Source organism: Vipera ursinii (assembly GCF_947247035.1).
Source record: "Vipera ursinii genome assembly, chromosome: 1".
In the NCBI taxonomy this organism is placed as follows: Eukaryota; Metazoa; Chordata; class Lepidosauria; order Squamata; family Viperidae; genus Vipera; species Vipera ursinii.
In genome coordinates, this window is record NC_139512.1 from 200,656,427 (window position 1) to 200,668,312 (window position 11,886).

General features: G+C 36.1%; 1 protein-coding gene across 2 annotated transcripts in view; it reads left to right on the forward strand.

Annotated features, from left to right (window-relative positions):
* The window catches only part of TASP1 (taspase 1), a 60,836-nt gene extending 50,081 nt beyond the window's left edge, over window positions 1-10,755 (forward strand). For both annotated transcript variants that reach the window (XM_083369834.1, XM_083369835.1), the window contains exons 13-14: window positions 306-379; window positions 7,653-10,755. In XM_083369834.1, coding sequence (XP_083225960.1) covers window positions 306-379; window positions 7,653-7,745 — 167 coding nt within the window. In that variant the 3' untranslated portion in view covers window positions 7,746-10,755. The remainder of the gene's footprint in view (window positions 1-305; window positions 380-7,652) is intronic.
* Window positions 10,756-11,886: the final 1,131 nt, after the last annotated feature.

The window sequence follows — 11,886 nt, forward strand, 5'->3', positions numbered from 1 at the left end:
AGACAGCAGAAACATTTCCTCGCTGTCTAAAAATTGCCTTGGATGGCACAGGGAAGCAAAAGTAGCTTTGGTGTTTCTGGCATTCAAGCACTGGAACATGGAACTTACGGGGATTTTCTTTAGCCAATAGTCCAGTTCACATATTTCTCTCTCTAGTAAATTGGATGTCTTTCGTACACCTTTCAAACAAGCATCCGTTTTATTTCAAAGAATAAGAGGCTCTTGTTTCTTATTTTTAAGCAATTTATTGGGAAAATTGACAGGATACTTCAGTTAGTAAATAAACACTTTTTTTCTCCTCACAGTAGAGTTCCTGTGGAGTCATACAACAGAAAGCATGTGTGTGGGATATATGTCAGCACAGGATGGAAAAGCTAAGGTAATCCACAAAGAATAACTTGTGAAAACTAGTTGCCACTTAAAAATGAATTCCTTACTTTATTCACCAGGCTGGTTTTTAAGTTATTCCTATACTGAAGTAAAAATAAAGTAGCTGAAGAAAAGTTAATTCCATTGTTTAATTTGTCATGTGGCTTCCCGTGGCCACAGAAACTCTTGTGCAACTCAGGTAGCACGGCCAAACTATGGTTTATGTCTGTAAGTTGCCAAGTGGCTCATGCTGTTTCTCCTTTCTTTCATGGTTGTGCCCACAGAATGCTCCAAGTTGCCAAACCATGATGTTTGAACTGGCCTGTTTTCGATAGCATAATTGAAATAGCTAGAATAAACAAATGGAAAATGAATAGCTAAAAAGGTTACACTAAAAGGATTGTGCAGAAAACTTTTTGTTTGCCATTACTACTTGCTCAAGTTCAAACTACTCCAGAATTTTGACCACAAACTATGCTTTGCATGAGAGGGAGGAAATGCTATCAAAAGTAGATGCATAACTGAGGTGAAATTGAGGTCATGAAGTTTTAATGAGCTGGACGAAACAGTGGATTGGTGAAGAAAAAAAAACAGACTTGCTTTCAAAATGGCTAAGAAAAATAAACTTGTCCACTGAATGGCCCATTAAGCAGGCCATTGTGGCTAGGTTCCTTATAGCATGGATGCACAATATATGGCCTCCAGATGTTGCCAACCACAACTCCCAGCAGTCCCAGCATAACTAATACTGTATATGCTGAAGATGTAGTTCAGCATCATCAGATTGTGGGCATGCCTAAGGCACAGTTTTAGATTTGCAAGCTCTCGTTCAAATTACTAAAGCTACAAACTAGAATCACTTCAGTTTCCAATTATTCAATTTGGCCATTTGTAATTGCCTTGTTAGTTTGCAGTGTTACACTATAATACAGGTTGTCCTCAATTTATGACCACGATTCAGTCCAAAATTTCTGTTGGTAAGCGAGATAATTGTTAAGTGACTTTTGCCCCATTTTACAACCTTTCTTGCCACAGTTGTTCCCCATTGACCTTGTTTGTCAGAAGGTCGCAAAAGGTGATCACATGAACCCAGATACTGCAAATGTCATAAGTACAAGTCATTTGTCAAGCATCTGAAATTTGATTACATGACCACGGGGATGCTGCTATGGTCGTGTGAAAAATGGTGATAAGTCACTTTTTTCAGCAGTGTTGTAAATTTAAATGGTCACTAAACAAACTGTTGCAAATCAAGGACTAACTGTTTATCGCTTCTCATACAGGCACTGCCATTTTTGGTATTCTTAGCTGAGGTCCTTTAAAATTATTTCTCATAAACTCGGAAAACAAAGCTTGCAAATCACATTCTCCCCCTTTATGATTTCATTCAGTATTTCATGGTACACATCTACATTTAAAAGAAAACAACATTAATTTCAGAGCGTGATAGGGGTTTTATATGCTGTGGGAGAAAAGCATTAATACCTTATTGGCACAGAGCTACATTAAATATTAGATTCGAAGTAATGCAACTGCTGAAGCTGTATCTGTTTTGATGGTGCCCACTGCGACCTTGATGCTAAAAAGATTAATAGCTCAGGGTTATGCCCAGAGATCTTTTATTTTCTTACTTGTCGATCTTTCATTGGACATCTGGTGTGCATTGTTTTCATACTGCTGGCAAATTCTCCAGCTGGCCAAGTTGATTGGGCTGAAAGATGCAGCTGCTCTTCTTGGTTCACTTTTAAATTATGTTTACGACCTTCCCTCAGCAGTGTTAATCCCTCTCCCTTCTCTTTCTTTGAACCTGTGGTTGCAAATGTTTTCTTGAGCCACAAATGCTATGTTTGGCCCCCACGGAGATCAACAAATAAGATGCTCTTGGAAAAAGGTAGAATTCTATGATCTTGGAAGGTGTGAAAACTTAGTGATAACAAGGAAGGTTCAACTTACACTGTGCCATTTTAAAAAAAAACACAGACAAAAAGACAGAAAGTGAGTATATCAGGATAAAACAGAAGCGTCATGCCGACTGCCCGTAATAGTGCTCAATCATTGTTTTTAAAACACTAATTCCATTGCAACTAACACATACTTACTGTGAAACAGATGATGAGCCTGTATCTCTCACCCAACTGTATTTAGTGCGTGTGATTTATATTTGAAAAAACGTTCCTATTTAAATATAATTAGGAATCTATTTGATTCTATCATCTGTATAGGTCAGGGGTCAGCAACCTGAAACAGTGAAAGAGCCACTCAGAACCAGTTCCCTCACAAAAGGAAAAACTGGGAGCCGCAAAAAATGTGTGCACATGCGCGTACATGCGCGCATGCGCAGAACAGGGTTTGAAGAGTGGAGCCAAGGCGAGATATGCACCTACCCTGCATATTTGAATTGATTGAACTTTTTTAGTCCAACTTTTTTTTTTTTTTGGACTGCACATGGCAGAGGACTGGGAGCCGCAGGAGACGGCTGAAAGAGCCGCATGCGGCTCCGGAGCCACGTGTTGCAGACCTGTGGTATAGGTGATATATATCTATTATACTCTTTAACGCCTCTCAAGTTTCTTAGACAAGTACTTGTTGGATGTCTGAAAATTCAGCAGATGGAATTTTTATTCTTAAAGTGATATTTAGGTATTGTACTAAGATGTCGTGGAGTTATTAGCCAAGCTAATTTTTTCTTCTATGTAACTTAGAAGAATGTATATTACATTCTGGAACTCACTGGGGAATTTTAGGGGGGGGGAAATCTAGTAATTTTTGTATGTGTCAATTAACAAATTGCACTTCACAGGTTTATTGATTTTTCTGTTTCTTGAATGCTTACCATACTGGCACTTTATTTTCAAGTACCTGCTTTCTTTGTCTTTGACTAACCATGGTTGGCAGTTTATCCCTTGGCAATAATTGCTTTCCAGGAAAATGTAACAGAAGACGGCATCAAGAGTTGCTTAATTTATAAAATCGTTCACAATCATGGTTTCAGTTAAAATAATAACTCACAGGGTTTGTAAGTGTAACTATTGTATCTTTTCCATCAACCATATTTAGGCAGTCTTAACATACATTTTGAGGAGGAAGATGAAAAATGGCCGGTTGGAAGGAACGAATCCATTTGCTTGTAGAAATGTTATTTTGGGCCACAGTTCAATTTAACTCTTTTGTACCATTTCTGTCTTTCAATGTGATGCTTCCTAAAATTAGCAGTGTGTTTCTTTGAAACCATATTGAAAAAGTAATGTAGAAAAATCTGCATTCAGATCTTCTTGGAGATTATAGAGAGACTTAAGTGAGCACTTGAGGGAAGAATTTGTGGTATAATTTCATTGTGGGTTTATGTATGGGTGGTAGGAATGGAAGTACTTATTATTGTGGGGTACGCACTCTTTTGTTTCTCAAATGCTTTACATGGTTGCCAGAAGGAGAATCACTCATCGTAATGGAGCTAACTCAGTTTTATCTCTGCTTTAATACTTTCTTTGAGTTTCAGTCTTAACTGTATTTATTCAGTAACGACTTCACTAATTCTAATGGTGGTTATTTCTAAATGTGTATTATTTATAACTTATACTTTCTGCTTCAACTATAGAACTCTTGTTTAGTCAAAAATAAGATAAATTTCTAAAATCCATGTTAAGAGTATCATATTCACTTCTTTTATTCCCCTTGGATTTTTATATTTGGTTTTCCAAATTCTCTAGAATTTCAAGTTCTAAACTAATTCATTTAGAATCTAATTTTTGAGTGCTTAGTTGCTAAAACTGGTGGGTTTCTTAAATATAATAGCCAATTTTAAACATGTTCCTTATCCTTTGAGCTAATGCCACGGATGCTGAATCTGTCCGTAGTTTTTAATTGTTTTATGTTGTGAAATGTGTATATTTTTCCATTCTTCAAAACAATTTTAATATTAGACTGTTGAAAAAATGGAGGACAACTTTCTATGCCACTGTGTTTGCAATGGAGAGCTGCGTATCCCTACAAACAACTGAAGATTGAATAATCACCAAAATATGTGAGAACATGGGCATTTCCATGAAAAGAAGAACTGTAATGTAAGCACCAAAGTTAGATGTGGGCAAAATGTCCACATCCAGTAAGGGCCCCATGGCCCAGGGTTCAGTAACGTTTAATCATCAAGCTTTGGCTGATTAGAATTAGGGAAACTAAACCCTATGAAGAAGGCTAAAGGATGTGGTTCTAGTTACACGAGAGAAAAAGTGGCTGAAATACCATAGCAGTTTTCAAATATCAGAAGAGCTATTACACAGGAGTGGACTGATTTTGCTTTGACCTCAGAGAAGGATCAGAAAAGGTTAAAAATGCAGAGGAGGAAGTCCTTATCAAGAGGAAATTCCAGATCACATAAACTGTCAGGTATTGTTGCAGGATCCCACATGATGTGCTAAGTTCCCTTTCACTTGACTAGAGGGTTTCATATGGACCCTGGAGCATGGTCTGTCAGACGTGCAATGGTGGATCATATAGTGAACAGAGTGCTAGCATAAATGATTCATAAAGTTGCTTCCTACTCTAGAACTAGGTGAAAAAGGAAATGTCTGAACGACAACAATGCATAGATCATTAATTTTGGAGGTTTTCTACCGGAGATTGGCTTGATGAGTACTCTCTATTATTAACTGGTAATTTATTATTGGTAGTTTATCACTGAAGGGCATTTGTGTTATCAAAACATCGGAAATGTTTTCCTCAGTGTTCTTTGAATGCCTTAAGTGCAAGATGTTCTGGAGTACTTTCATTTGCTGGTATTTATGGGTAATGCCCCAATGTCACTATGCTACAATTAAACAGCTAACCACCAAAAGTCTTTGTTTTTCTGTCAGTTCGCAGGTAACGTAGTGCCTCATCTCTCAGCAATGCATTGGCATTGGTTTATATGGATGTGTGTTGCACTTCTGCAGAAGTCAGCCAAAACACTTGTCTGAAGTAGTAAACATATTTTTTAAATATGGAGAATACATGGTTTACATTTGCCATATGGCGTTAGAACTGTCAAGTTGCACTGTGTTGTGTAACTTTTTTGTCCAGTGCTTACTTTTGATGAAAACTTGCATTCTTTTAGCATATTGTTGTAGCTTAGGAAAAATAGACATTTATAGTAGAAAATTCCATAAAATTCCATCCAAGTCATACCTGCGTTTATAATTCTATAACAATATTGGTTTTTTTTAATATTGCTTACAACAACTTGTGTGGTGTGTGTGTTCAGCTTTTAATCAGCTATAACGTTACATAGTTATTGAACAATCGTCGTTCAATTCTAAAATCTTAAGATTCTGTATTAATGAATAGGAAATATAGATCAGCGCCTTAAATTTATCCTTTTGATTTCAAATGCATGTATATTTCTTATTTATTTGCCAACTTTATGTTTAAAATGAGCCCTTAGAAGGATTGCAATTTCTAATTGCACACAAATTTACAAGAAGCGCAATAAGCAAAATTAATGAAATGAACAAAATGCAGACAATGAAGGCATTAACCTCTAAAGACGTGGTGTGTTGTTGTTGTGTTTTGTTTTGTGTTTTTTTTACAAATTTTAGGAAGCAGTAGGTTCTAGGGAGAACGCATTCCATAGCATCCTCCCTAGAGAGGAGAGCTGTTTTTTATACACAGTACATAATTTCTGATAGCAGGAGCAATTTTTGCTCTCTAGGACAGAAGGACTTTCTAGAGATCTTAATGTCTGGACAGATTTGTAACATGAAAGGTTATGTCATCCTTTCAAGATGGACCAAACTAGAAAACCAATGATATGTAGGTTAATACAACTTATATGGTAAAGCTATAGTAACAAAATCTTCCAAGTCTGAATGTGCTTCCACTCCTTTCCTTCACCTTCATGTGAACTGTCCAAAATGTTTAATCATGTTACATTCTTGCCCCAATCTCAGGCTCCTTTTATCTGACCATTGCCTTTGTGGTGGCTCTTCTTCCTGTCCCTCATGGCCATTCCCTCTATATTCTATAGGTGGTGCATCAGGCAATCATTTAGGGCTGCAAAGTTTAACATTTTAATTTGCACTTGAAAACATCTCACAACCAGTGCTGATATTTTGGTGTTGCTATTATGTTGCCCTGAAATCTCACAGTCTCATTCCTACATATTTTTTTTTACCAATTGCAAGTTCTGGATACTTTACAGGAGTAGCCCATATAAGAATGCATTGCAGCACTCAAGACAGAAAGCAACTTGGTTATGGGTAACTACTATGCAATGAGACCAGCCCAGGAATGGTTATAGTTTGCATGCCAGATGCAATTATGCTCTTTGTCGTAATTCCTTAGTTATCTATCAAGTTAGGGCTGAGGATCAAATTGCACTCCTTGGCCATGTCCTCTTTTTGCAGGGGAAAATGCAAACCTATCCAGAACAAGCTGAACTCCAATCCCTTAATCTAGTTTTCTGTTGACCAAAGGAATCTTCATTCTGTTTGGATTAAATTTCATCTTATTTTCCCTCATCTAATCCAACACTGAATTCAGGCAGTGTTAAAAAGGATTCAATATTTCTCTGGAATTAGATGGCACTGACTTCAAAACCTGGAGAGTCAAATTGGAATTTTATGGGACTTTGTAAGCCAATGACCTACTTGCTAAAGAATAGTCACCTGGCATCAGTTTCTTGACACTACTTCTGATACGACGAAAAAACCCATTGGAAAATTCTTAAAGGAACACAATTCAGAAGAATTGTCAAGCTCTGAAGGATTGGCAAAGTCAGAAAACAAGTACCATTTGGATTTCTGGAAAAATCTGTTTCGCTAGTAGGGAGATATAGCAGTATAATTTTCCTGCACAACTTATATCTAGTGCAACTATGGTGGGGTTATTCTGAGTCTTTTATCTCATGCTTCCCCCATTCCCCTGGATTCAAGAAGCACTTCCATAATGACCCTGTTCTCCCTTAACTACCAGGGTGCCTCTTATGTATCTCCTTGTAGGCATTCCATCACCATGATATCAGAAGCTGGTTTGTGTTTACTACAACAGGCTGAGATGGTCTTGCCAATTCATTTGTCAGTATAAGTCACTCACAAGGTGACCCTAGTCCCCTATTCCTCCAAATAGTCAATTGTCCTTCAGGTGCATCTAGAATTGTAACGCAGCCTCGTCTCAGCCACTTTGAGTAGAATGGTGGCAATTACTTGCAGCATATTTAAGAATGTAGGCTTATTATTTCATTCTTGTTAATCAGGTTTTTTTTGTCCAGCTTTACTTGTTAAGCTCTCAAATTCTCACATATTTCTTTACAGACTCACATTTCAAGGCTTCCACATGGAGCTGTGGCAGGACAGTCGGTAGCAATTGAAGGAGGAGTTTGTCGATTGGAAAGCCCAGTGAACTGAACCACTATGTCACGGGGTCAGCACAAATGCTATTTGTATAATAAGATCCTTTGTGTTTTAAGAGAGAGTGAGATTTCTATTATTTTATATACTTTATTGCAACCACATGCACCCTAACTTGAAACAAGTGCTGCTGTAGCTTTAGATTCTAAAATTTTGTTTGAATGTATATGAGAACACATCTCCCAGGAGAAAAGAAATTCGGTTCTCACTTGCGTGAAATATTTTAACGTTAGAAAAGATTTTATGAGCTACTTGGATCAGTCTGTAAGACAATAAGGTCCCAGAAAGAAATGGTTTTAAAAAATAGAAGGTATGCTGATCACAGATGTTATATTGAGAACATACAGACTACAAAGTGAGTCGAAATAAAACAAGTGTCAGAATGTACTCAACACTATTTGATAGTCTCAGGATGGTCCTGTGATTACTTAAGCATACCCTGATTTTCCAATGGGATATAATATTTTTTTTCTAGCAAAGAGGGATTGATTCCAGTGAAAAAGTCTAGGTTACAGCCAGACTTTTTTATGTTCAGTTATTCAGTTTTGGTACTTATTTTGGCTTAAATGTTACATAGCTTAAAGCTTTTATGTATTATGAAAGGCTCTGTAAAGGTAACGTACAGTCATGAAGTCTTTACTTTGTTATAACTGCATATTGGGATGTACATAAGAACAACATTTATTGAAAGAGTTAGTGCTATTCTTTGGTTTAAATATATTATGAGAGAATAATATAGAAATAAACTATTACTGGATAATACAAAACGTATTAAAGTGGTGATGTAGAGGAACCTAATTCTATCTTTCTTCTGTTCCTTAAATTCCAAAGTTAAAGTAAATGGGTATGCATGTGTGCAATTAAATTTACATGTAATGTAAGTGGTGTTACAAGTGGCCTTTTAAATAATTTATGCAGCCAGAATCTATGGATGGTACATATTTTCATATAATGTATGTTGTAAATATGGTTAGATTTTTCCGAAATTGTTTCAGGATCTTCAGGTTTCTTCCGATATGTATTTGGGTGTAATGGCTGTAAGACAATCCCTTAAAAAAAAAGTCTAGCAAATGAGCTATTTGAATATTACCAGGAGATGATATAGGCACTCTTTATAAGTACTTTGTTGTCTGTGGGGTCATGATGGGTAGGACACGACTTCGCAACGAACAACAACAACAGAAGTACTTGCTCAACAACCTCCAAACTGTTGTTAAACATCTGCACTGTACTTGTCTTCTCTAACTGAAGCATCACTGAACAGTTCAATATAATTAGAAGAAAATTTTGTTTACAACTGTTTCTAATTTCGTAAAAAAGGTGAACTCATTTTATGGTTGATATCTGATTTTTTTTTAAGCAATACAATTCACTATGGTTTCTAGTCATTTCAGCAGAGGCACAGATGGCTACAAATTGTTGCCACAAATAGCTGTCCTGAGACACAGTATGTCCATAAATTCAGTATCTTATCACTAGACTCATTTGAAAGTGTACATTACAGCCGTGCCACTCATTCTTTCAATCATTCATGCTTCAGAGGAAGTAGTTATTTATAGTTTGAGAAAAGCCAGTTTTTGAAGAAGAAAAAAAGATTGATCCTTTATTGTGTCTATTTTAATATTGATCAAAAAGAAAGTAGTTAGTTTAACACACCCTTAGAAATATGTAGATGGCAGACAGGGAGAGAATTATATGTTATGCTACTTAATTTACTATGCACATAGTTTGGATTTTCCTAATAGTAGCCCTTACCTATGACACATACTGTATTTGCTTGATTCTTGCATCGTGACTTTATCACTTGCCCAGTAACACATTATATGAAGACAACTCACCGTAGGAAACTCAATCCAACCACAGATTCTTACTTTGATGATATTTCTACTCTCATAATGGCAAATATTTTTTTATTCACTGTCATAAAAATATTGAAAATGTACATGTTACTACTAGGATGTTATAGTCATCTGTTTTGAGCACTATGTCATTAAATTACACTTCAAGGTAGATAATCTGATGTGTTTATAGTATCACGTAAATATCCTTGAAAAAGGAATGTATGTGTAGCAGAAAAAGTTACCAAATGTAGGTGATAGGATCCTATCCCCCTCTGCTCATTAGTAAACAGATTATTCAACATTGAACTAAAATATTTGATCTTGAGACATTTTGAAAAAAAATGAAAGATAAATCAGTATAAAGGTTGTAAAAGTTCAATTTCTGCTAATGAGGAAATGAAACTAGTAATTTTAAACCCTCCTTCAGGATGTGAATTTAGGTAAGAGAAGCTGTGGTGCTGTGATACATAGAGCTTCAATTGGAAAATTAGTAAAAATTAGTTGTCACGGTGGGACAACTCGCAGCAGGACACTTTAACAATTCTAATTAATTATTTTAAATAAATAAAAATTATTTTAATTTTTGTCATTCACCTTTCATTCTGTCCCTCCTTTTGCATCCTTTCTTTAATGATTCTATTCCACCATTTCTTTGATATTAGTGTAACTCTCATCCCGCACTGAGTTGTCCTGTGGTGAGTTGTCCATGGCAAATTGGCCATGGTGAGTTGGCCATGGCAAACTGTCATAGACCCCCAGGGATTGTCATTTAATGTTAAGAACAAGACAGAAATATCAAAGATGAATGAATTCCAACAGAAGGGACCCACACAGTCTCTAATAGCATGTCATTCAATGAAAAATTGTACTTGAAAATTGAAATGCTATAAGAATGACAATATGTGAAGTTGCATGTAAATACACATTGTGAACTGTTGATTTAGGGTAATCAAACCATTACACTGGTAGAGGCAGTAGACAGGTTGGAGATGTAATATTCTGTTACTTTTTTTTAACAAGAATATAATCTATGCTATTTTATCTACAGTAAAATTGTATGTGAACATTAAAAAAATAATATGGAATTCTAAGGAAATGGAATGTATATTAAAGTTTTTAAAATGTAAATGATGGATGATAGTGTTTTAAAATACTGTTTAAAATGATATTTTAACAGTGAGTATAATTTGTGGGATGTTGATGCACAGAAAAAAAGATGTTTTGTTTTCTGCATGTTTTGAGATTATATCAATCTTCCCAACCAATGAATCTCACACGCCAAATGTCCTGCCCTGATGAAGATGGTAATGAAATATTTGCAACCCATAAATTTAGCTCAGAGAATGTTAATAACAAAGCAGACCAGTCCTGAGTATTACCTATTCTGTACTATCATTATATTCTGGTAAACTTTTAGAGCAAAACAGTTATTTCATGTTACTCCAAAATACTATATTCTCTTTTCTGTATAATTTGTAGCCTGGAATTCCATTAGTATTGCAACCAGCTTCTGCAATAGAATTACCAAGTTATCCGATCCAGCACATACCGTAGTAAGTCAATGCAATTTTAAAATTTCATCATAACATTTATTGACTTGATGTATGCCACTAGAATGCAACTTGGTAAGCTGCAATTTACCGAATTAGCATTTGCTGTGAATTCTGTCTAGCTGGAAGCTGAAATTCCATAGAGAGTTCTGGAAGTTGGAATCTCAGCACATTTGGAGGTTGGAGAAATTACATTTTAGTTTTCACACCATCCTTTAAATGCTTCATCTAAAAAGTTGGCCTCAAGTCTGTCCCGGTTCCAAAGGGACATCATTCTCCGTTTTTGATCTGGACAAAAACAGTTTGCATTTTCGCTGAGGAAACCACTTGTATGAAAAAAAAAACAGATCTGCTTGCTTACTTATACCCAGCCAGAGAAGAAATCAAGAAAATCATACTGGTTCTCATGTCTGCTAAAGGAGGAAGGATTAAATATAAAACTGGCAAAGGAACATAGAGAAGGATTAAAATGCCAGTGTTCACAGCCCTTTAGAAAACCAGTAGCCAACCTGAGGGTGGTTCAGTCTGACCAGAGTGTAATGACTATGAGAAGAAGACCGCAATGGAAGGGGAACCAGTTGCTGAAAACAGAGGGAAGAAAGCCAGTTGAATGAAAGCTAATCATTTACTACTGTGTCTCTTGAAGAAAAGGTGTTTTTTTTTTCAGAATGATAATTAACTGAAGTATTTGACAAGGCCCTGGAGAGAAAGCAGAAGTATATAATCTTCCTGACATCCACAACTGCT